Genomic DNA, 26,887 nt, shown 5'->3' with positions numbered 1-26,887 from the left:
ATACTTGGTTATGTATGACATTTTTTTTTTGCAGACCAAATATCTTTTTATGTTCATGTTTTTTATTACACATTACTTTTGCCTAGCAGCAAGCCTACAAAATATGATCCTATATACTCTTTTTCTCCAGGGGCACTCGGCAGCAAGTTATGTCCCTTTTGCTGTTCCTTCTCATCTTTTTTTCTTTTTTCCAGTGACCTCTTCGTGTCCCTCTCATAATGGATGAGGAAGGGAAGTTTAGCAATCCCAGCAGTGGCAAGGATCAGGAAGAAGTGGTTAGCAATCAAAACAGTCATACGGATGAGGAGTTGTATGCTAGGACTGACATCTTTGAAACCCGTAAGATGTTTGCACACATGGCTGATATTGAGGTTGTCTATACTGATGACACCCATAAAGCAGCCGAGATTATCGACAAGTACGAGCAATGGCTTATGAAGGAGAAATACAAGTTCGTGGGTCTTGACTTTGAGTATTGTGACCCGGAATATAAAGGTGACTATCGTATTGCGGTTGTTCAACTGTCGATGAACAATCATGTATTGGTATACCAATGGTCTAGGTATGATTTTTTCAACTTGCATTTTTTTTTTGTTGTTGTGTGTTTTAATCAGTGTTGAAAGCAGATTTTTTCATATCTTATATCCTTCTTGTTTTTATGTTTTTTGCAGTAGCCTGAAGTGGTGTCCGAAACTTATGGATTTCTTACGCAGCGGCGTACATTTTGCTAGTGTTGACATAAGGAATGACAAAATAGCAATCGAGCGAAGTTGGAATATTGAGATACCAGCTGATTGCCACATTGATCTTCAAGACTTGTTCAAGCTCGATCGTGACGAGATCTGGTATGGCCGACATGGCAGCCAGCCTCATAGACGAGTAGCTACAAAGTAATGAAGCGAAGTTCCCATCTATTCAGCACAAGTTACGGGAGAAGAGTCCGCTTGATGATATTAATATTGAGTATGCAGCCAGAGATGCTTATGTTGCGTATCAACTGTATCGTACAATTCTTGCCTGCAACTATGGACAGCGGCACAGGCTACCTCCGCAAGCAACAGCAACAGCATTGCAACCCAGTTCAACGGGTGGCGCAGAGGCTTCTTCATCGAGCATCTGCAAAGTAAAACAAGTATTGGTTGGCACGAAGCGACCAAGTGGGGATGAAGGGTGGACACAAATCCGCATGACCGATGGGCATGAATATTGGAGTGCCGCGTCCTGGAAATTTCCCATGTATTATGAAACAAGCCCTCCTCATTATCTTGAGGGCGAGTGGGATGATTGGCCAGAGGACAAGAAGCCGAAGATAGATTGGAGTGATGCGCCTGCCGACACACCCTTGTTCTATGCTAAGTGAAGTGTGTATGTTCATACCAGGCTTTTGTGTAAATGTGATGAACTACTTGTCTAAAATGCAAAGTGTGTGTTTTGCACTTGAAAACATCTTCAAGGAATTTGCTGTGTGTACGTCGAAAATTTCAAGTGTGTGAGTATGTAGCTGAATAAGGGCTACTATGTTATTTTTGTGCGTGTGATCCTTTGTTACAAATGCAAACCCTGTCTCTACACATGAACAAATGTTAAACGTTTTAATACCCGTGTTCATACTGTGTTTTTATGTATGTATCTGAGATGTTTACTGTTCATCATGAAAAATGATCAACAAATATGTACCAACCCTCACATGTACTTTTTTTATCAACAATTGAGTTAATGTTTTTACCAACCCATTTATTTTTTCGTTACCTCTTTCTTTTTAGTTTCTTTTTTTATTTTTTGTTGTAGACAAAAGGTGGTTCCTTCTTGTTTTTTAAGGGAGCAAGGGAAAAAATAATTATCTACCCATGCATTCAGTATTCATCAACACATGAGTTCACGTGTTACCGACCCATTTTCGTTATTTTTAGCTGCATCTATTTTTTTTTCTTATATATGAACCTTTTGGTTTCTTTTTTTGTTTCTCACGTGAATAGGGTGAACCTACTTATCAACCCTCCATGCACTCTTCATCAATAGGTGGCTCAATGTTTTACCAACCTATCTACTCTCTTGTTACCATCTTATTTTCTTTCTTTTTCTATAGACAAATGTGGTACTCTTTGGTATTTTTAAGGTAATCAGGGAACCTACTTATCACCCCTCCCATGCACTCTTCATCAACAGGTGCCTCAATTTTTTTACCAACCCATCTACTATTTTGTTACCTCCTTTTTTTTCTTTTTCTCTACACAAAGGTGGTCCTTTTAGTTATTTTAAGGGAACAAGGGAACCTACTTATCAACCCTCCCATGCACTCTTCATCAATAGGTGACTCAATGTGTTACCAACCCATCTACTCTATTGTTACCTTCTTCTTTCTTTCTTTTTTATACACAAAGGTGGTCCTTTTTGGTTCTTTACTTGAATAAGGGAACCTACTTTATCAACCCTCCCATGTAATCTTAATCAATTGGTGGCTTAATGTTTTACCAACACATCTACTCTTTTGTTACCTGCTTTTTTTTCTGTACACAAAGGTGGTTCTTTTTGTTTTTTAAGGCAACAAGGGAACCTACTTATCAACCCTCCCATACACTCTTCATCAACAGGTGACTTAATGTTTTATCAACCCATCTATTATCCTCTAACCATCTTCTTTCTTCCTTTTTTCTGTAGACAAATGTGGTCCTTTTTGTTATTTTAGGGAACAAGGTAACCTACTTATCAACCCTCCCATGCACTCTTCATGAATAGGTGGCTCAATGTTTTACCAACCCATCTACTCTTTTGTTACCTCCTTCTTTTTTTCTTTTTTTGTACACAAAAGTGGTCTTTTTTGTTTTTTAAGGAAACAAGGGAACCTATTTACCACCCATCTCATGCACTCTTTATCAATAGGTGACTCAATGTTTTATCAACCCATCTACTCACTTTGTTACCTCCTTGTTTTTATTTCTCTTTTTTTGTACACAAAGTTGGTCCTTTTTGGTTTTTTAAGGGAATAAGGGAACCTACTTATCAAACCTCCCATGCAATCTTCATCAATAGGTGGCTCAATGTTTTATCAACCCATCTACTTTCTTGTTACCATCTTCTTTCTTTATTTTCCGTAGACAAAGGTGGTCCTTTTTGATTTTTTAAGGGAATAAGGGAACCTACTTATCATCCCTCCCATGCACTCTTCATCAATATGTGGCTCAATGTGTTATCAACCCATCTACTCTCTTGTTACCATCTTCTTTCTTTCTTTTTCTGTAGACAAAGGTGGTCCTTTTTGATTTTTTAAGGGAACAAGGGAACCTACTTATCAACCCTCCCATGCAATCTTGATCAATAGGTGGCTCAATGTTTTATCAACCCATCTACTCTCTTGTTACCATCTTCTTTTCTTTCTTTTTCTGTAGACAAAGGTGGTCCTTTTTGGTTTTTTAAGGGAACAAGGGAACCTAATTATCAACCCTCCCATGCACTCTTGATCAATATCTGGCTCAATGTTTTATCAACCCATCTACTCTCTTGTTACCTCCTTATTTCTTTCTTTTTCTGTAGACAAAGGTGTTCCTTTTTTTGTTTTTAAGGGAACAAGGGAACCTAATTATCAACCCTCCCATGCAATCTTCATCAATATCTGGCTCAATGTTTTATCAACCCATCTACTATCTTGTTACCTCCTTATTTCTTTTCTTTTTTCGTAGACAAAGGTAAATTTTGGTTTTTTAAGGGAATAAGGGAACCTAATTATCAACCCTCCCTTGCAATCTTGATCAATAGGTGGCTCAATGTTTTATCAACCCATCTACTCTCTTGTTACCATCTTCTTTTCTTTCTTTTTTACGTAGACAAAGGTGGTCCTTTTTTGGTTTTTTAAGGGAATAAGGGAACCTACTTATCAACCCTCCCATGCAATCTTCATCAATAGGTGGCTCAATGTTTTATCAACCCATCTACTCTCTTGTTACCATCTTCTTTCTTTCTTTTTCTGTAGACAAAGGTGGTCCTTTTTTTGGTTTTTCAAAGGAATAAGGGAACCTAGTTATCAACTTTCCCACGCACTCTTGATCAATATGTGGCTCAATGTTTTATCAACCCATCTACTCTATTGTTACCATCTTCTTTCTTTCTTTTTCTGTAGACAAAGGTGGTCCTTTTTTGGTTTCTTAAGGGAACAAGGGAACCTACTTATCAACCCTCCCATGCAATTTTCATCAATAGGTCGCTCAATGTTTTACCAACCCATCTACTCTCTTGTTACCTCCTTCTTTTTTTTCTTTTCCTGTACACAAAGGTGGTCCTTTTGTTTTTTAAGGGAACAAGGGAACCTACTTATCAACGATCCGATGCACTCTTCATCAATAGGTGGCTCAATGTATTTACCAACCCATCTACTCTCTTGTTACCTCCTTCTTTTTTTTCTTTTCCTGTACACAAAGGTGGTCCTTTTTGTTTTTTAAGGGAACAAGGGAACCTACTTATCAACCCTCCCATGCAATCTTCATCAATAGGTGGCTCAATGTTTTACCAACCCATCCACTCTCTTGTTACCTCCTTCTTTTTTCTTTTTTCCTGTACACAAAGGTGGTCCTTTTTGTTTTTTAAGGGAACATGGGAACCTACTTATCAACCCTCCCATGCAATCTTCATCAATAGGTGGCTCAATGTTTTACCAATCCATCCACTCTCTTGTTACCTCCTTCTTTTTTTTCTTTTTTCCTGTACACAAAGGTGGTCCTTTTTGTTTTTTAAGGGAACAAGGGAACCTACTTATCAACCATCCGATGCACTCTTCATCAATAGGTGCCTCAATGTTTTACCAACCCATCTACTCTCTTGTTACCTCCTTATTTTTTTCTTTTCTTGTACACAAAGGTGGTCCTTTTTGTTTTTTAATGGAACAAGGGAACCTACTTATCAACCCTCCGATGCACTCTTCATCAATAGGTGGCTCAATGTTTTACCAACCCATCTACTCTCTTGTTACCTCCTTCTTTTTTTCTTTTTCCTGTAGACAAAGGTGGTCCTTTTTGTTTTTCAAGGGAACAAGGGAACCTACTTATCAACCATCCGATGCACTCTTCATCAATAGGTGGCTCAATGTTTTACCAACCCATCTACTCTCTTGTTACCTCCTTCTTTTTTTCTTTTTCTGTACACAAAGGTGGTCCTTTTCTTGGTTTTTCAAGGGAATAAGGGAACCTAGTTATCAACTCTCCCACGCACTCTTGATCAATATGTGGCTCAATGTTTTATCAACCCATCTACTCTCTTGTTACCATCTTCTTTCTTTCTTTTTACGTAGACAAAGCTGGTCCTTTTTTTGGTTTCTTAAGGGAACAAGGGAACCTACTTATCAACCCTCCCATGCAATCTTCATCAATAGGTCGCTCAATGTTTTACCAACCCATCTACTCTCTTGTTACCTCCTTCTTTTTTTCTTTTCCTGTACACAAAGGTGGTCATTTTTGTTTTTTAAGGGAACAAGGGAACCTACTTATCAACCATCCGATGCAATTTTCATCAATAGGTGGCTCAATGTTTTACCAACCCATCCACTCTCTTGTTACCTCCTTCTTTTTTTTCTTTTTTCCTGTACACAAAGGTGGTCCTTTTTGTTTTTTAAGGGAACAAGGGAACCTACTTATCAACGATCCGATGCAATCTTCATCAATAGGTGGCTCAATGTTTTTACCAACCCATCTACTCTCTTGTTACCTCCTTCTTTTTTTTTTTTTCCTGTACACAAAGGTGGTCCTTTTTGTTTTTTAAGGGAACAAGGGAGCCTACTTATCAACCCTCCCATGCAATCTTCATCAATAGGTGGCTCAATGTTTTACCAACCCATCCACTCTCTTGTTACCTCCTTCTTTTTTTTCTTTTTTCCTGTACACAAAGGTGGTCCTTTTTGTTTTTTAAGGGAACATGGGAACCTACTTATCAACCCTCCCATGCAATCTTCATCAATAGGTGGCTCAATGTTTTACCAACCCATCCACTCTCTTGTTACCTCCTTCTTTTTTTTCTTTTTTCCTGTACACAAAGGTGGTCCTTTTTGTTTTTTAAGGGAACAAGGGAACCTACTTATCAACCATCCGATGCACTCTTCATCAATAGGTGCCTCAATGTTTTACCAACCCATCTACTCTCTTGTTACCTCCTTATTTTTTTTTCTTTTCTTGTACACAAAGGTGGTCCTTTTTGTTTTTTAATGGAACAAGGGAACCTACTTATCAACCCTCCGATGCACTCTTCATCAATAGGTGGCTCAATGTTTTACCAACCCATCTACTCTCTTGTTACCTCCTTCTTTTTTTCTTTTTCCTGTAGACAAAGGTGGTCCTTTTTGTTTTTCAAGGGAACAAGGGAACCTACTTATCAACCATCCGATGCACTCTTCATCAATAGGTGGCTCAATGTTTTACCAACCCATCTACTTGTCTTGTTACCTCCTTCTTTTTTTCTTTTCCTGTAGACAAAGGTGGTCCTTTTTGTTTTTCAAGGGAACAAGGGAACCTACTTATCAACCATCCGATGCACTCTTCATCAATAGGTGGCTCAATGTTTTACCAACCCATCTACTCTCTTGTTACCTCCTTCTTTTTTTCTTTTTACGTACACAAAGGTGGTCCTTTTCTTGGTTTTTCAAGGGAATAAGGGAACCTAGTTATCAACTCTCCCACGCACTCTTGATCAATATGTGGCTCAATGTTTTATCAACCCATCTACTCTCTTGTTACCATCTTCTTTCTTTCTTTTTCTGTAGACAAAGCTGGTCCTTTTTTGGTTTCTCAAGGGAACAAGGGAACCTACTTATCAACCCTCCCATGCAATCTTCATCAATAGGTCGCTCAATGTTTTACCAACCCATCTACTCTCTTGTTACCTCCTTCTTTTTTTCTTTTCCTGTACACAAAGGTGGTCATTTTTGTTTTTTAAGGGAACAAGGGAACCTACTTATCAACCATCCGATGCAATCTTCATCAATAGGTGGCTCAATGTTTTACCAACCCATCCACTCTCTTGTTACCTCCTTCTTTTTTTTTCCTGTACACAAAGGTGGTCCTTTTTGTTTTTTAAGGGAACAAGGGAACCTACTTATCAACCCTCCCATGCAATCTTCATCAATAGGTGGCTCAATGTTTTACCAACCCATCCACTCTCTTGTTACCTCCTTCTTTTTTTTCTTTTTTCCTGTACACAAAGGTGGTCCTTTTTGTTTTTTAAGGGAACCTACTTATCAACCATCCGATGCACTCTTCATCAATAGGTGGCTCAATGTTTTACCAACCCATCTACTTGTCTTGTTACCTCCTTCTTTTTTTCTTTTCCTGTAGACAAAGGTGGTCCTTTTTGTTTTTCAAGGGAACAAGGGAACCTACTTATCAACCATCCGATGCACTCTTCATCAATAGGTGGCTCAATGTTTTACCAACCCATCCACTCTCTTGTTACCTCCTTATTTTTTTTTCTTTTCCTGTACACAAAGGTGGTCCTTTTTGTTTTTTAAGGGAACAAGGGAACCTACTTATCAACCCTCCCATGCAATTTTCATCAATAGGTCGCTCAATGTTTTACCAACCCATCTACTCTCTTGTTACCTCCTTCTTTTTTTCCTTTTCCTGTACACAAAGGTGGTCTTTTTTGTTTTTTAAGGGAACAAGGGAACCTACTTATCAACCATCCGATGCACTCTTCATCAATAGGTGGCTCAATGTTTTACCAACCCATCTACTCTCTTGTTACCTCCTTCTTTTTTTCTTTTTACGTACACAAAGGTGGTCCTTTTTGTTTGTCAACTCTACTTATTAACCCTCCCATGAACTCTTCATCAACACCTTAGTCCATATGTTACCAACACTCCCATTCGGTCTTTATCAACATGTATATGGAAGCTTAACCAACACCTACATTATTATGTTACCAAGAAGGGAATTGCGGAAGAAGGGAATTGTCATGTTGCAAGTCGTAGTTCATTTCATTTGCAAGTGGATTATGCTGCTCCCCTCCCTTTTTTTAACCCTAAAATTTCACTAGCCCAAAAAGAGAATAAGGGAATAGTTAATATTTTTACTACGTGAACATGTAAAGGGAATTGCCCACGTGCAGCAAGCAAATTAACGTACGACAACCCAACTTGTGTCACGAGCGGAAAGGGAATTGCCACGAAAGAGAATTGCCACGAGCGGAAAGGGAATTGTCACGAGCGGAAGGCAAATCAATTAAGGCACGTAACCTCTGTGGTCCACAATTACCACGAAAGGGAAAACGCGTTTTTATGGTTTTATTCCCAAATTGGGTTGTCCGAAACCGATCGCTTGATTCAATCCTGGCGCGCGAGCGCCAGCTAGGGCCGCCCGCTAGTCCGATGACACGTAGAGTTAGGTAGGCTCGCTAGCCAAGTTTTCTATGCCACGCCCAGACTCGTCGTGTTATTGCGTTCCTGCCACCGTGCCGCGCCCTGACGTACTCACGCCACGCCCGCTGTGCTCTCGAAGCCGTGAAAGGAGACACCTCACACGCTCATACATCTCTTTCTCTAGAGGCGTTGATAATCTGGCGATGCATCACCACCGTGACACGCCCTAGGTCTAGGTGGATAAAACAATTTGGTCCACAGCTGGAGCTCGTGAAAGATACACAATTATTTCGAGCAAATCAAACTGAACTTTAACTATAAGATAATTTTGTAAGCATGTCACGCAGGCAAACTTAGCACATGTGCTTTTCCTCATGCTTTACCACACTTGTCTGAAACATGAAGTGCAATATGCTTATCAGCAAACTCCCAAAATCCAAACTTCTCCGGATCTTTCCCATCAGCTTCATATAACCCATTTATATCATCTAAAAAACTTCATGATTCAATAGAAGCCATGTATCTGTAACGGTAAGCTCTAAGGCTGACTTCTTTTGGGCTTCCCGGACGGCTTCGAGGCCACGAATCGCTTATTTTGACCGCGAAGCCGCTGGTTAGTGCAATTGCAGAAACTGAGTCGGAGCAGTTTCCCGAGCTTCTCGCTTAGAAACCTGAAACGCCGTATTGATCTGTCCCCGATTTCAGTTCTATTCACAACAAAATGCCACTCCTCGAGATAACGCTTCGGCCATAAAAAATGACTCCCGCATCCTGGACATGGCGATCTAGGGTTGCTCGCCGCTCCGCACCGCCGGACCTTCGCCGCTCCCCCGCCTCCGCGGATGCCGCTCCTACGTTGCTCCCCTGCATCCGCCGCTGCTCAACCTCTCCACGTACAGCAGGGACCCATCCCAACGCCTAGCACCCTCGTGCCTGAGCCCGCCGGCGCGTAGTTGCTCCTCTGGTCGGCGCCATCACCCTAACCCGCTGCCTCCTGAGCAACAGATCCGTCGCGTCCTGTGATGGTGCTTAGCTTTCGGTGCTAATACTTGTGCTTGCTACTGCTATTGTTTGTTACTTCAGATTTGTTTTGTGGACCTCGTAAAACAAAATTCACCACTATCAAATTTCAGATAGAGAGTCAGTTGACACTGGGGTTGTTAAGAATCAATTTGCTTTCTTTTTGCGCACACTAATGAGATTGCACAATTATACTCTACTATATAGACTGTCTTTATATTGTAATTTTGTTTAGCAACAGTATCTATTAAATTGAGCACAAAGTTTAGGGGCATTAGAGACTTTGTACAACTCAACATAGAAATTAAGCCCATATTTCACAAGCTCAAAAGAAGGGAAACAACAATTTCTAGAAGCTTCTCTCCACCGGAGTTTCTCCCCACCGGAACCCATAAGCCAGCTTCCCATAAGCTTAAGCCCAAAAGAAGTGGCCCTAAGAAACCTGAAAAGGGGGAAAGGAGAATGGCACATTAAAGACCTTCTGGGGTAGTACTACAAACTTGCGTAAGAAAGGCATCTTTTCAAAGTTTCATATTTTTCACATAAAAGGTTATCCTCCCCGTCTCTGTGTCATGAGATAATACGGAGATGTGCAATGACACAAAATCTTCTCCAGGAGTAAATAATGGGAAACCTTATGCACTGACATAGCCGCATAGACTAATCATAGAACCAGAAAGTAGGACATGAGTAAACACTACATTCATCAGGAGACTTACGTAGCTATGAAGTCTGAATTGAACTTCTTTCTGTAAAGAAGAAAAATGCAAAGCCTGTCCGTTAACCTATTTGTGATTCCCCCCACCACCTCTCCCCAGGGAATGCCGGCCTCCTTGGTTTTGCGGGTTACCATGATTAAACTGCCCAGAACTGAATTGCATAGGGTACTGACCTCCATCTCCATGCGATAGTGGCAGACTCCCATATCCTTGTGTGTTGGGCAACCCAGGAGGCATCTGCCCCTGGTTGCCGGCCAAGTGCTGAACATTATAAGGGTTCGCTTGCCCCATACCAAATTCAGATGCTGGACCAAATGGAGGATTTACTGGCGGTCCACCAAACGGCATTGGATTTGCAGGCATTCTGCTCTGCGGCATAAACTGTGTTGGGGCCATGGGCATTCCATTCGGGAAACCACCAAAACTCTGATTCTGATAATTTTGCTGGTATTGATTGGCTGCGCTGAGTATGTTCTGCATAATATTAGCTGCAAAAGCAGCTCCATTAATCCCCATGTCCGGGTACAAGGGAGACGGAAACCCACCAGGCCAATTCAAATTTGGCTGCTGCGGTAAGAACTGCTGTGATGGATTAGGGAAGCCACCACCTTTCTGGTCTGCAAACTGAACAGCTGATGCCATAGCAGGATTCACTGAGACTGATGGCGCCATTATTGGTAGACTTGTAGAAATGTTTCGAGGACCTAACAAACTTGCTGAGTTGTTAGCAGAAGCAGCCAAGTCTGAGCGCTGAAAACGATGCTTCGATTGATGACCTGGTGTCTGTAAATTGTGGATCCTAGGTGGCATATCCTTATGGAATCCAGCATCCCTAGGCTGCTTCCTCTTATTACCAGAACGTTTCTTGGACTCAAATTGCCTATCAGTCTGCCTTTTTGCCATCCGTAATGATCTTTTGTACTCGGCCTCCTTCTCGTCATCAGAGAATTCAGGATCATCTGTTTCATCCTCAACATGATCTCCTGATTCATCGTAGCCTTTAGTGTACAGCTCCTTTACATTCAAGATATGATCTGCAAACTCTGTAACAAATGAGACCGCAGTTCCTGCACTGATCCCAGCGGGAACTTCTTCCACCGAGTTATACCGGACGAGATAATATGGGTTTTTTACTGGACCAAATAACTCCTCAACAATACCAAGTGGTTTCCTGCTTTCCGTTATCCAGAGTATGGAACCCTCATTCAGGGGATTGTGTTGCACGGACCCTTCAACAATCACTCTTTCACCCATGATCTGGATGGAAAGCAAGCAGTCAACACATGGGTCGCATAGAAAATACACTAAGAAAGATAAAAATATCATGTGTACTTCATCAGTCTAGGACTAAATGAGAAGCACAGATTATTCACAAAAAATCACAAGCACCACAATAGAGAAGTATACTACAACAAAACTCCATAATTTTTTATTAAAATGATAAATGCAATAATGGAAATATATAACCACCATTACACTTATAAATTTCAGAATTTACTACTAATATAGTCAAGTTTATATCAGTGGATACAAGTTCAGTAGATTTCTAGCTCTTATATGCAAAGAATCTACAGCTTTCAACACCTGAATCTTAAACAGATGTTAAATATAAAAGAAGTGCTGATAAGATTTTTTATAAATGACAGCAAACGTTTAGATGAAAAGTCAAGTTCAATACAAGACTTACAGATGAAATTGTTCCCACTGGGAGTGCCTTATGATGTGGTTCCAGCTGGATTTCGATCTTTGGCACCGGAGGAAGGACCTGAAAGACATATGATATATCCACATGAGAAAAGACATACCAACAACTTATTTTACAAAATCAAAACATAATATTGGGTTTGCACCCTAGGTATACACTTGTAGCAATTATATAATATATGAATTTTAGCAATTGAGCATAGATGTTGTAGCAACACACAATAGTTTGTCACCAATACGCACAACCCGATAACCAAGCATAAACTTCTACAACTTTCTACTGAAAACTTTATTAATCATCTAACAGATTTTGATTGCAAAGTCAATTGTACTAATTAGAAAACAAGTTGTAACTTACTAGAAAAATGATTCATAATTCTACTATATATGAAAAAAGATGCAGCTCAGTACCTCTACTTCATGTTTGGAGTTGGTATGGCTCGTCAATGTTTCGTCCTCCTCCTCATCGTCATCATCATTGATCCCAACCATCAGTTCACCCTCTTGGATGAGGGCCGCCATGTCACCAACGCCGCCATGCTTCTTGGCTATCTGCTCTTCCTCATCACTGCTCGACGAGGCCTCACTTGACCCCTCCTCCTCCTCACTACTCGAAGAAGCCTCACTCGATTCCCCATCTTCCTCCTCGTCCTCGCTACTCTCCACCTCTCCCTTGCTTCCTCCATCTTCCTTTTCCTCTTGCACCGAGGCCTCAGAATTCCTCTCCGCGTCAACAGACGCCGCGTCCTTGCTCTCCTCCTTCCCATCACTCCCTCCAACTTCCACCTCGGGATTCATCTCAGCACGAACAACAGCTTCGGCCTTGCTCTGGTCCTCCCCCCTGACTCCTCCACCTTCCACCTCCTCTTCCACGGAGACCTCGGAATCCATCACAGCATAAACGACATCCGCCATACTGCGGAATACAGAGGGCGATAGCAAGAAGGTTTGGCCGAGGCGAACGCCGTACTGATAGCTGCGAAGGCGAACGGGGGGCGCCGGCGGCGCGGGGAGCGTCTACGGCGACGGGGCGAGGGTTGTCGCGTGGGGCTCGAGGCCAAAGGGTGCGCGACCGCGGGCTATGTGGGTTTTGGGCTAGGGTTTTACTGTGCCCTGGCCACTCGATCTCAATCTGACGGTGAAAAAAGAGCCGCTCGCTGCAGCGCGCAAGAACCGTCCTGATTTTCCAGCACATGATCTGACGGCGCGAGGTTGCTGACGAAGCACCCGTACTCTGTAAGGGCATCTACAATGCAGTCGCTTGTTTAGGAGAGCCAGGAATGTTTACAATGGAGCGTCTCAGATTGACTGCCCGTTGGAGATCTTAGCTGTTGGGCGGACACTAGGATTAATAGCCAGACTTTTTTCCACTTAACTTCCTACACATGTTGTTTGATTCATAGGAACAAATCCTATAAGAAATTTGTAGTGTAAATCCTATAGAAAAAACATGAGGTTATATCTCATGGAAAATTTTCTTTGCTACAATCAAACACACTTCATCTTCCTATATGATTGAAGTAGCCATGACATTTCAATCTATACTTTTTCTATTTCTATGATTTCCTGTCCTATGAATCAAATGATCCCCAAGTCTCTATGGTCCGTCAACGAACCAGGAGGAAATAAGTGTACTGAACACTTTGCAAAAAACTATTTTTAAGTTTTTCTGCACTCCCAAAAGCCAGTGGTCGCCATCAACCTACAACTTTGTCTAGACGCACGTTGGAAGAGATATTGAGCCTCAACCATTTTCAGATCCAAAAGAGCACCATCGCCAACGAGGCTTTGTTATCGATGAACAGGCCCGTGCTAGATCCGCCACATCTCTTCGACGAAGTCGAGGAATAACGACAAATCCACCACATCTCTTCGACGAAGTCGAGGAATAACGACAAATCCACCACCTCTGGACCTACATCCTCGCCCTAGAGCATCCACCTCGCCCTGACCCTAGCATCGTTGTGGATAACGACGGACGCTAACGACATGCTGAGAAACAGATCTCGCCGGATCTAACAAAAGACGAGAAGACCAAGCCGCCGATCTGAAAGATCAACAAGCACACAATGACATCAACTACGAGACGCATCAGTGAAGGTCAGCGCTAGTGTGGGAGTAGAGCTAAGGCAGATTTATTCGCCCGTCCCACCATCCTAATGGTGCACCACAATGAACAAACCCTAACCAGAAAACTAAACCAGAACAGAGGAACGAACTCCCCTCTCCCTCCTGTCGCTGGAGCGACAAGCGGAGGAAGAGGGGACTATCACTCACGCAGATGAAGAATTGGGGAGGGAGAGGTGTCGTCGCTTGTCTCTTGTCTCGTGGGATGAAGGGGTGGAGTGCCAACGAGACATCAAACTTTCTCCTTAATGTATCTACCCTAGTGTTATTCATGATGTGTCTACATGGGCCAGTTTGATATGCCTATTCATTTGGTATTACTTCAATGTTTTTGTAATGAATAAATATTTGTTTTTGTGGATTGCTAGGTCTCGAGACGTTGATAGGTTTCCGACTTTTGCTAAAAAACTATTTCTTGGATTTTTTTTATGTTACATACATGCTTTAAATTTGTAGTAAACTCGTTTGAGTTTTGTTGAGAAAACACACGTAGGATGTTGCAAGATTTTCTTGGTGTTTGCTACAAGTTTGTGCTTGCCCCGGATTTTTTGATGTTGCATACGTGCTTCCAACAAATTTAGATGACTTTTGTTGAGAAATCACACATCATATGTTTGGTTTTCTAGGCGTTGACAAAAGTTTGTGTGTTTCCTCGGATTTTTTACAACCACATGTTTTTTGCAAAATGTTGCAAACACGTGTTTTTTCTATTGTATTTGTTTCTAATTTTTATTGAAATAGTAGGTGTTTTTTGTTGCAAATTACTCTAAGCGAAATTTTTTTGCTTAATTTAACCACGTTTTTTACTGCTGCAAACATATGTTTTTTGTTGTGATCGATTTGTGGCTTTTGTTGAACTTGATGGCGATTTTTTGCGGAAATACACTTTTGATAGTGGGTGCATATGCTCCTGCCACTTGAAAAAATATTTTAAAATGTTTTAAAAACGGACATAAATTTCGCACATACATGTCGATATTTTATGTGTGCACGCCAATTTTCGTGAAAAGCAACATTTATTGTGTATTGTGTAAAAAAGATGAAGAAATGTCTCATTAAGAGCTACTTTTAGCACCGAATTTTATACTTTTTACACCTGACACAGACAATATCATTTTTTTGTGAAACTACTTCGCAAGCACATGGAACGTTGAGATGTACGCGCGGCATTTTTGTCAAAATTGTTTGACATTTTATAGTGCGTCTAAAAATCATTTTAATAAACAGGAGCATCTGCTCTTGGGTGCAAAAACACCTTATCCGATTTTTTATTGCAAATCAGTCTAGGAAAAAAAAATATTTCAACACTCTTTTGTAGCATTAATTTTGTTGTTGTTTCGTTTGTACACACATTGAGGGATTTCGTCATAATACTTGGTATGACTCAAATCTGCCCTAGGGTGCCATTTTTCCTATAAATATTGGAAATATCGAGACCAAAGATAGCTATAGGACCGTGTTCGAGTTTCCAAAGTACAGGGAGCTTAGTGACTGTGTGTTGAGTTCCCAATAGGGGTGCGAAAATACCAGTACGGCTGATTCTGCGACACACTTAGATTCCCACCACAATATGATCATTCTCTGTACGCTGAAAACAGACCTGAAGTCTATGACGGTCGACCAGAACTTCCGATATTTTTTTAAGGCAACTGTGAGTTGACAATTCAGCAAAATGGAAATGTACAGCTAGTGCCAATGTGTGTCTACCAGGTCCAACACTACAGTCCAACACTACAGCAGATCTAACAATAGAGACACGAGCATGAAACACTTTCTCATGTTGCAACTTTTCAAATGAAGGAAGAATCCCAATGCTTCTAGAAATAATCAAGCAATGGGTGATATCAACCATTTCCATAGCTCTCCACTTGCAACTGATAGTTCCATCAGGTCTCCTGTTATTACATCTTATTTCACATGGAACACCTAGCACGGCACCCATGACATCTCGAGCCGACGGCACTACCACTTCAGGATACAAAGGGAGAAGACAAATGGAAAGGCAAGAACAAAAAGGCTACCACGCAACGCCAGATTGCTCGGCAGCTGGTGAATACAGCCAGGCAAAATGTGACCTATCGAACCAATGCACAAAATGGACATCTTTGGATCTTCCGCTTGCAGCTGCATCTTAAGAGTTAGGTTTGATTGAACCAGGGACCCATTGTGTTGCTCCTGTGCCCGTTTCCATGAGTACCCACTCCATTAGGTGCTATGGAGGACGTGTGGATCACTGAGGAAGGCGGGCCAACAGCCAGTGAAGGCGAGGGGAATAAGCCAGAGACACTCAAGAGATGGCTGCTTCCCTTCCTTTGCCGAATAACATGGATCTGTCTTAAACTCTGCTCATGGATGTTTGCAAGCGTTTCAAGCTCCTCCAGCGATAAAGCCTCCACGCCGACACCATACAGTGGGGCATGCCGGGCCATCTCTTCTTGGAGTGATGTTTCCAGGGTGCGAATATATTGCTGCAACAAGATATAATAGTAAATACAATATGCAGTAGGTTCCGATGCAAAACTTCTAAAATGACAAATAAATGGTCAGGACAAATGCAATATAAGTTGCACAGTAATGATATAGGTGTTTGTTTCAGTGCACCAGTTTGCCACGTTTAACCTTGGCTTGCAAACTTTCTTAGTTGGTATGCGGCTCATTACTCTTATCTTTCCCATCTCAGGATCACAGTAATTTTCTAAACATGCAACTATAGGTAAAACTTATCAGAAATGGAAACAAAAATAGTTTAAGATATTCAGAACTAGAAACCAGAAAACAGTAGGGCCCAAATGGATACAATTTAGATAATTAAGTTTCAAGATGATTACTTTCTAAAATGATTCTGTATGTTAGTTATTCTACCCTTGTCTACTTTGTTTTAATGACACCAGAGAAGAGCCTCCTAATTTTATATATGCATGGTTACAGTTTCAGTTTAGGATGATTACTTTCTAACAACAGTTTTACATGTTACTTATATTTCTACCCTTGCCTTCTTATGACAGTATCATATGGAAACCATCCCCATTGTATGACAAGTTTTTGCTAGCAGAGCAGCACATTGAGATATTTAGTAGCTTCACCTCACAAGTATATTGGAAATAATGAAATAATCAGTAATTTTGGTAACATAAATTTTGCAAGAGCAAACCTGGCAAACTTGCAGTTTTGACTCCATTCCATCAATGTAAGCTTCGCAACGAGCAATTTGATCTTCTTTTTCTTTCTTCTCTCCCTCCGTTTGTCCAACTTTATGTTTCAGCCTTCTTACTTCAGCATCAAGTGATTTTCTAATCTCTTCGCGAGCCTGTATTTCAGCAGCATGCCGTTTTAATTCATCATCAAATCGTTTCTTTGAAGCTTCAGCTATCTTCAGCCTCTCTGCCAATGTGTTCTTCTCCAATGTTACTTTCTACAGCATACAAGAAAGATGTAAACCGTAAAACATCAATATTGTTCTTCTCAATTAAATTTCCAAGGGTATCATAAGGCAACATTCAAATAGTTAATAGTACATACCAAAAAAAAAAACCAAGATGGCTTTGCTTCAAATAATCTTGAAATTAGAAAAAAAAAATACTAAGGCGGTATGCCAGTGCGAGTTAACCGCCAAGGCAGGCTGAAAACTAACTTATCACTTATCTCACTACCTACAATATATACTCTACACAGATAAGAAAAAAATGCATGGTAAATTATGAACATCTAAGATATGGGTTTTATCTTCTTCAACTCAGAGGGCATAAACTTCAATATCAAGGTCTAGGTGTTTAAGTTATATATTTTAAAATAATAGGATAAAGATGGCAAACGATTGAAGTATATTCAACATATATGCCACACAAAAAAACTCAAATATGGAATTGCCACAAGAATAAGATCAAATCGCATATTTTCACAAATTAGCATCACTATCAAGTTATATAGTGATTAAGAGAAACATCAAAAGTTCAACGAACATGACTGTATGGTTTTTTACAATAACTCTTACCTTTAGTTCTTCGCGTTTCCGTGCTTTAAACTGTGATAGCTGCGTCTCTGCTTCATGAACACGATCATGAAGATTCTTCCTATCAGCAGATAGCTTTGCAATTTGCTCATCTTTCTCTGATCGCACCCATTCCATCTGTTTCTCAATCTCCCGCATCTGCTTGGACAGTTCTTTCTTCTCTTGTATACAACGATCCCTCTCAGCTTTTAGTTCAGACTACAAGAATTATAAAATAAACAAAATGTGTAAGGTAAGAAACAAACAAGAAAGGTGGATCAGTAGCTAAATAATGACAAGGAAATACCCTTAGATGTCCTGTGGTTGCCTCAGACTCAGTTAGCCGTTGGGCTAATACAGCTCTTTCATTGGTAAATTTAGTTTGCTCCATGTCCATCTCCTCGTGCAAACGAATATTCTCATCCTCAGTAGCACATATTTGGTGCCACAGATTAGCACGATCTGCCTGAGCAACTTCAGCAGCTTCACGCATCATGCTTAAAACAGGTCTAGCAATTCCAAACTCCTCCTTAACAAGAAATACCAAGACTTCCATATCTATGTCAACTTCTCGGCAGTTATCTGAAGTATTTGTTGCCCGATCAACAAGACCCTTCAGAATTCTGTATCTATAATGATCCTCGGCATAGATCTTAAACATGATGGCATAAAGCATCCGCACGAAGTCTTGGACCCTCGTTTCGCTAGATAGAGACAATACCTCACCAAGTGCAAGGACTGAAGTGAAATCACCTTCTTGGATGGGCGAGTATTCAAACTGCCCACCTGACAAAGCTTGTTTGTCCTGTAAATCATACACCACAGCACCAGACTTTGAACTTAACCTGTGAGAATGCCGTCTTTCCAACACCATGGCTACTAACTGTAGCCCAAAGGCCCCTTGCAATAATGCCCTTTCCAAAACCTGTGCAACTTCAACAAACGATCCAGGTATTGATAACATTTCTATCAGTACAAAAACATCTGATAGATGGTTGCTTCCGTGTACAGCCTGCTCTTGCCAAGAAGGCATCCCTTCAGTAGAAAGCCCATCTTTGGTACAAGTGCTACAGGGCGATGAGAGACAACTGCTATCAGGTTCAGGGTCAGAACCTATATCCTTCAATAATGCGTCAGCTACATCTGGCCAGCTGTGCACTGTTTTAGACAAAAAATCAAGCACGCAAGATGGAACTTCAGTACCCAAACGTTTTAATCTCCACCGGACAGCTTTAACCTTGGGGAAAAAAGTAAGTGGACTTAGTAGTATGAAAAGATTGTAGAAACATAAATAGTAACAATAGGTTTATCGACGGTTAACATACAGCTTGAGCAATATGCTGGCACTGCGATGCTGCCTTGAGAACATAGGTAATGGCTGCTACAAGAGGCTCATCATTTGAATCAGACAACAATTCCAGTGCATGAAAAGATGCCCGTTTCCAGACATCACCATCGAACTCTAATTCGGATAGGGCGCCAAAAACCTGACATGATAGAAAAAAAAAGGAGTCAAAATATGCATCACTAACTGACTTGCACATTACTAACCTGCTATATTATTTATGAGGCTATCTCCAAATACGAAAATAAGATCATAATAAATTTAGACAATTCAGACATATGTTCACCCAAAGTAGTAGAAATATTAGGTTACTTCACGATAATTAAATTAGGCAAATAAGAAACAGTTGTTCAAAAGGTCAAACTTACCAGTAACCTCAGTGACGGCTCAGCATCTGCCTTTTGAAGATGATCTAGAAGTGCACAAGCAGCAAGTGAGTGTTCTGAACCATCAACCAACTTTGGTACAAGGGCAATCAAATCTGGTTGAAGCTTTTTTGGAGCTTTCTCTAGTACAAGTGCAACTTTCTGGACAGACTTAGGCCGCTTTCTTGGTTCAGGGCATCCGTGTGGGACAGCACAGTCCAGTGCCTTCAACGAATTAACAATTAATCCTAAAAGTTCCTCTGATTGGTCTGGCCATTTTGTCTGAAAAAAGATCAGCAAGTTAGCCTATAGGTGAAATAAAATATGAAAATGAGGCTTTATATGATAGGAATCTCAAATCATACCGGAGAAGCCTGGTCAGAACTTCCATCCCCAGGCAAATAATTGGCAGGTGTCTCTGAAGGAAAACTGGCCTGCTCTAGAATCTTGGCAGCCATCTCCTTTGCACTCAACTCTGTATTTTGTAATGCTAGATTATGCCTAGAACTATCAGTATTAGATTCAGCCGTTTCATACTGATTTCTGCATGCACATTCTGTTAGTTCCCCTTCAACAATGATGAGCCCTGGTGGAGAGCTAGCCCCATTTGAATCGGGAGCAGTTTTAGAGCTTTCTGAGGAGGAACCATATGATGATCTTTCATCTGAAGGTTGGCAACACTCAACCATTATATCTAGAAGCAAATCAATGATAGCCTGCTTCAAAACGCTCACACCCATCAACAAATTTATCAGACTTGTGGAGCTTGAATCGCACTTCGAAGAATCTTTCTTTCCACTACCCTTGGTGGGTACTTTGGTAGGAACAAGCATGCGCTTCACTTTTGCTGGATTATCCAGATAAACACGCAGCCCAGTAAGAAATCCAGCAATTGCACTAGCATCGGTCAAAATTTTCTCTCTTAAGGTAACCTGTGGCTGAGTATTGTTGTCTCCATATGTAAGAGAAAATCCAGCTCGTGAGAGGAGATTTCGGAACATATCCTCTTCATCTCCACTCATATCATCACTGTATTCAGACTCGATAAGTTCATCAGGATCTGTTGACAACTCATCCTGGTCATCATCTGAGGCAAATACCTGCCAGAAAAATTAATTGGGGATTACTATATGCAAACCATAGTTTCTACCATATAGAGAATCTGAATATCAGTTGAAAAATATGGTCTGAACCACGACAGGGCTTGCATCAAACTGTAATATAGGACTGGACTTGAAGAGCATGTGAACAATTATAACTGCGACTCGTAGATAAATGTTACGCTATCCATGATAAGTTCCTTTAGAGGTAAGAAGAAAGCAACCGTCATGTACTCAACATTCACTAATTGTCTGAACAGAACCTCAAAAAAGATAAAGAAATATAGAATATGCAGTTGCTTGAGTAAAATTACGGAATATGCATGTGCGTCAAACCAACAGTTGACCAGATATGACACGTACAGAGTTACAGACCATAGTTAGGATTTATAACTGCGAAATCAAGAATACATTTCATGTTGAGGCTTGCTATTGGATGGATGTACACGTATGAGAGCTAAGTTTATAGCTAACAGTAATCTAATCAGGGTTAAAATTTATCACGTATACCTAACTGGAGTGCTTGAAAAAAAAAAGCATATTTGTTAGCTCTACTGTTATAATTGGCATGCTCTTGCAACTCATGAACTATAAGTACTATTAACAATACTTCCTCCGTTTTTATATGTAAGGCCACTTCGTATTTCGAGCCAAAACTTTGACCAATAAAACATAGCTTATATGACACCAAAAATATATTGTTGGGTACACCTTTCAAATATGAATCCAATGGTATACTTTTGATGATAACTCATACTACCTCCGTTTCAATGAATAAGGCACACACGTATTCCAAGACAAACTTTGACCAAAAAAAGTTGAGCAACAAAATCTTGATTATAATGTACATAATTAGTACTGTTGGATTCGTATTGAAAATCACTTTCTAATGATATTAATTTTATACCAACAATCTTTATATATTTAGAGTAATTTTTGGTCAAAGAAAAAACACGAAAAATGAGGTCGCCTTATTCATTGAAATGGAGGGCGTATTTTGTTGGTCAAAGTTCTACCTCAAAATGCGTGGTGGCCTTACACTTTGGGACGGAGGGAGTACTTGCTAATTGCTAAAGCACTGGTCTCAAAAGTTCATAAAATATTCAGAACAATCTAAGTATTGCATTCCACAGTTCAAGTGTGCTTTGAATTACTCAAATTACAGATTCACCAGGCTTAACAGTTAGTCAGTGATTGATACAACCAATTCACTTTAATCCTAAATATGAGTAGTCTAGGACTTCTAATTCATAATTATTTCTTCTTGTGTGCCTTCATAAAGGATATACCATATGCTGCACAACTACATCTTAAATGTAGTTGTGCAGCATATGGTGAATCTGTAATTTGAGTAATTCAAAGCACACTTGAACTGTGGAATGCAATACTTAGATTGCTCTGAATATTTTATGAACTTTTTACAGTTAGTCAGTGATTGGTACAACCAATTCATTTTAATCCTAAATATTACAAAAACAAAACCTAATTGGAAGTGGCCTACATCGCCAAATAAGAGTAGTCTAGGACTTCTAATTCTTAATTGTTTCTTCTTGTGTGCCTTCATAAAGGATATACCATATGCTGCACAACTACATTTAAGATGTACCTTTGGTTCTTATAACTACAGCCTTTTAACAGTTTGCATACACTGTCTCATCAAGGTAGTTCAAATATATAACCATGAGATTTGGAAACATTATTACAAGATTGTCCTACAGATGTGCAGAACAAGCACAAATAGACAAGCCACGTGAAAGATTAGCAAAACCTAACCTCACCTCAAGATCAGAGAAGTCAAACCATGGACAGCAGTCTATGATCTCACAAACAAAGACAACAGTGTCACGGACAAGAAAGCCAGCTTCAGTATCCAGAATATCTGAAACCTTCATAAACTGGAGAACTGAATTGTTCCATGTTTTTGTGCAGATTGACGATTCTTTGCAAACGGTTTTTACGGAATTCTTCTGGTTGAGTATAGCCATCTTATAATGTACCCAAAAGTTCTTGTCAGGATCAACTCCAGATGGCTGATCACTCTCCAGATATATGCAGATTGTATCAAATGACTCATATACACCTGCAGGTTGTGTTATGTAAGCACAGATATGAAAATACACAAGAAAATATAAGTTACAAGGCATGAAAAATAAACTTCATTTACCTATCCGCAGCTCACAACCACCAGCCTGAAAATATTTACTGAAAATTTTTCTTGTCTCCATAATCTCCTTAAAGGACAAGAAATTTTCCACCTTCCACGTGAATGAAGGATGCTTTGGCAAAGTATCAATCTGACATCCAGAACTTGAACTGCCTATTTCAGAAATTTCATCACTAAGCTCTTGCATAGTTGCAGTTTCCTTCAATATGAGAACCTCTGCAGAGAACACAACAGTGTCCTGTACAAGAAAACCAGCATCCTGGTCAAAGAGGCTAGTTAATGTCAGAAATTCACGCCAGCCCCAATCCTTCGCTGACTTAGAGTAACGATTTTGAGACTCTTTCATGATTGACTTCTCCTCCACTTTCTGATTGATAACAGACAATCTATGGCTCACAAAGCAGGTCCATTCACCACTAGTGCTTCGGGGATCTGTCACTTCCAAAAACACTGAGAGATGGCATGGTGGTTGAGACTGCCCTGATTGCAGCAACATTAAGAGAACCAACTGATGAAGTTAGTACATACATTCTGATACTGCAGTTACATAAATTTGAAACTAGCAGTGATTTTAATGTAACTAGACCATTAAGTTCACAAGGATAAATAAGTAGAGAACTGAAATGTGGCATACAAATTTAAAAATGGTACTTTTATATTCTGCATACAAATGTGTACACGGCAACGTTTATTAATATGTGTACAGCGACTGAACCAACCAAACTCCAAACTTAACCTATAAGGGTGATTTCAACATTGACGGAAGTAGTGCCATGGATTCCAAGTTCCAACTGCACTGGTAAGCCAGATTGCACTCAAAAAGTCAAATGCTTTAATTACTTCAGTTTGATATACTTATGATTACTTTAGGATCAACTCACAGCATAAATGAACTTCATTATATAGCCTTTCAGACAAAATATATGCATTTCGCTCATGATTTAACAGCTCTAATTAATTTACATAGGTGAATGGAGACCTCACAAGCACGGACCTTGAATGGTCAAGATGAGAATCAGGAATGGATATGAGAGTAGAGTTTTTATAAATTCGCCCAGTAGGTGATTGTGGCTGCAACCTCCTTGTTGGTTGGGGCACCTCGGGGAAAAATCATGAAAAAAGAAACATGGATATAGAGCATGCTATAATATGTGGGCCAACAAGGTGCGTCAACCGAGAAGGGATTGCAGGTGCAAAATTGAGGGTCTAAAGATCTAAATTGCAACAAAGACCACACATCACCTATAGTTTGTTCCAAACAGTTGAGAAAAAATCAGCCTATATGGCATGTGACAGTTCTGATCAAATCATTCAGGAATCAATATTCCAGGCTAGGTTATCACATTTGAAGCACTATATGTCAGCAAACTCCATAAAGTTGATGCTGAAACTACTAGTATCTATATTATATCTAAATAAGAAGCACGGGCATGTATTTTCTGGTGAAGTTCCCATTTATTTCAAATACAGCACAGTAAAACTCGAAACAGGCAGTTGTTTTCTACATTTACATGGATTTAATTTCCCACTTTCACAATCGAATCTGCATCAAAGACCACACATGACCTATAGTTGGTTCCAAACAGTTAAGAAACATCAGCCTATTTGGCATGTGAGGGTTCTGATCAAGTCATTTAGGCGTCAATATTACTTACAGGTTTGGTTATCACGTTTTAAGCAGTACTATATGTCAGAAAACTCTGTAAATTTGATGCTGAAACTAGGAGATGAATCTTGAGAGGGCATTTTACTTACCCCGTGGATAGACAATAAGGCGGCAGTCCCGATTCCCGACCTGAAAGCGTCTGCTCTTGATGCATAAACCCGTGATCTTGCGCTTCTTGAGCAGCTCCTTCAATCGTGTGAAGTTGTCGATCCTCCACACAAACTTCCCAAAGTGTCCATCGGACTTCCTAGTCCCAGATCTTCCACCAGCAGCAGCACTAACGCCCGGCACCAGCGGTAAGCTACGAGTGAATGAGTTTGATTCCTTGATGACATGCACGGAGGCAGTGAACACCACAGCCCCATCAAGCAGGTACCCCCCATCAGCAGCCAAGAACTCATCCATCTTCAGGTAATCCCCCCAGCCAAGGCTGGCACTGTCTGCCGCAAACCGCCCATACGAATCCTTATGGATGTGGTTCCCCCCAGGATTCTGGTTGAGGATAGAAACACGGAAAAGACACCAGCAGCCACGGTCATCCAGCACGCCACTCCCTGCGCTGGTTGACGCCAATGCTGATGCTGATGACACGGTGGTTGCCTGAGCCACAGGCTCCTTGCCCTCCAGGCACACCGACAAATGTTCTGCACCAGATACATTGCTCTGGTAGACACTGATCCGTAGCCCGGAGTCACTCCCACCGGCAGCGGCCGCGGCGGGGAAGAATGGGGGGCTCGTGATCTTCTGTGTGCGGATCATCTCCCTGAAGATGCCAAAGTTGGACACCTTCCAGGTGAAGCGGCCGTCTGCTTCGGTGAAGGAGGCGGTCTCCGATAGGACGGATATGTCGGCGGCAATGACAAGGGAATCGTGCGGCGGCAGGAGGTAGGAGGCGGTGGCGGAGGGCGCGAAGTCGGACCATCCGTGCGAGCGTTTCTTGGAGGAGAAACGGTGCCAGGAATCGCGCGCCAGGGACTTGGCGTTGTCGGAGGGGTGGAGGATGGAGAGGCGGTAGCTGAGGAAGCAGTCCCATTTGGAGGATGAGGTGGTGGTGGTGGAGGAGGAGGAGGAAGATGGGGTTTTTGGGTCGAGGACCTGGAGGTAGAGGGAGAGGTGGCCCGGGAGGGCATGGACGTCGCCGCGCGGGTAGATGAGGAGGCGGCAGTCGAAGCCGCCGACCTCGAAGTAGCGGCTGTAGAAGGTGCGGGCGCGGGTGCGGGGGAAGTCCGGGAGGGTCCATCGGCAGGAGGCGGAGGCATCGCCGCGGCGCTCGACGGAAAAAGTGGCCGAGGCGGCGTCGGAGTGCGATGAAGAGGGGTCGTCGGTGGCCGCCGCAGCCGCGGCGGCGGCGGCGGGAGGCGACACAGTGGTGGGCTTCATGGATTGGGGATTTTTCGTTTGGTTTCCCGAGATGTTTTTCTCTCTCTTTTTTTTCCTTGGTCTCGCCTCTCGCTCGGGCAGGGAAGGTGAGGAGGAGGAAGGGAATGGCCTGGCTGTGCTTTTCCATTTCCATTTTAATGTATACCACTATTGTCGAGCCTATGCACGATTATACTACCACTGCTCATTAATGGAAAAAGAAATCGAATGCAATATAAATCTTTTGTTCTTTCTTGATAAGCATAATAATTTAATATTTTTAAATATATAGTATTTAATGTACGATACACTTCCTCTATGCCAAAATAATATAAGTGTATAAGGTTTTTTCAAAATCAAACCGCGTAAAGTTTGATGAAATTTACACACAAAAAATAAAACTGTCTAGAATATCAAATCAATACCACTAGAAACATCATGAAGTATATTTTAATATGTCATACATTTTGGTATTGTAGATATAAATATTATAAAGTTAGTCAAAATTAGTGCACTTTAATTTTCACGAAAATCAGTGTGCGCTATATTATGGCAAGGAGGCGGTATTGATGTATTTAGTGTTTATGGCAAGGAGGCGGTATTAATGTATTTAATGTACTAATCACTAAAGTATATCTCTTAAAAGGAAAATACTTCGCATCACTCGGACGATTCGGCGCCGCGCGTCCTCCTGGTTGCCAGCGCATCACACATCCTCATGGTTGCCAGTGCACCACGTGTCCTTGATGCAACATACCGCGCGCCCTTGGCGCAAGCGATAGAGCTGGAAATGTGGGTGGAGCCGGCCTCCCAATCTTGTCCTTTTCTCATCGTTCTCCTCCGTTTGTCGCTATCGGTAGTCCCCTCTCTCATGTTTTTTAAGTCTTCATGTCGTTGGTGCCTAGCTCCTCTCCCTGCCTTCCTCGGTTTACCAACCCTGGTGTTGTTACCTTGAATTATCTTGGTGGAATCTTCACATAAATGAACATCACAAGGAG

At 41.1% G+C, this 26,887-nt stretch overlaps 2 protein-coding genes across 2 annotated transcripts; both read right to left on the bottom strand.

Annotated features, from left to right (window-relative positions):
• Nucleotides 1-10,137: 10,137 nt before the first annotated feature.
• Nucleotides 10,138-12,690, bottom strand: LOC124687723 (H/ACA ribonucleoprotein complex non-core subunit NAF1-like). Its single transcript, XM_047221475.1, has 3 exons — nt 12,187-12,690; nt 11,759-11,836; nt 10,138-11,328 (listed from the first exon to the last, which is right to left on the bottom strand). Exons 1-3 carry the CDS (start codon nt 12,688-12,690, stop codon nt 10,138-10,140), a joined length of 1,773 nt encoding a protein of 590 aa, XP_047077431.1.
• Nucleotides 12,691-15,741: 3,051 nt separating this feature from the next.
• Nucleotides 15,742-25,926, bottom strand: LOC124692616. The gene is made up of 10 exons (XM_047226025.1): nt 24,620-25,926; nt 22,865-23,344; nt 22,479-22,780; nt 19,966-20,700; nt 19,604-19,882; nt 19,216-19,377; nt 18,198-19,127; nt 17,894-18,109; nt 17,054-17,314; nt 15,742-16,370 (listed from the first exon to the last, which is right to left on the bottom strand). The coding sequence occupies exons 1-10, from the start codon at nt 25,908-25,910 to the stop codon at nt 16,041-16,043; spliced, it is 4,986 nt and encodes a 1,661-aa protein (XP_047081981.1). The 5' UTR covers nt 25,911-25,926; the 3' UTR covers nt 15,742-16,040.
• Nucleotides 25,927-26,887: the final 961 nt, after the last annotated feature.

The sequence above is a fragment of the Lolium rigidum genome, chromosome 2 (assembly GCF_022539505.1).
Source record: "Lolium rigidum isolate FL_2022 chromosome 2, APGP_CSIRO_Lrig_0.1, whole genome shotgun sequence".
Classification (NCBI taxonomy): Eukaryota; Viridiplantae; Streptophyta; class Magnoliopsida; order Poales; family Poaceae; genus Lolium; species Lolium rigidum.
This window is presented reverse-complemented; position numbering and strand designations above follow the sequence as displayed.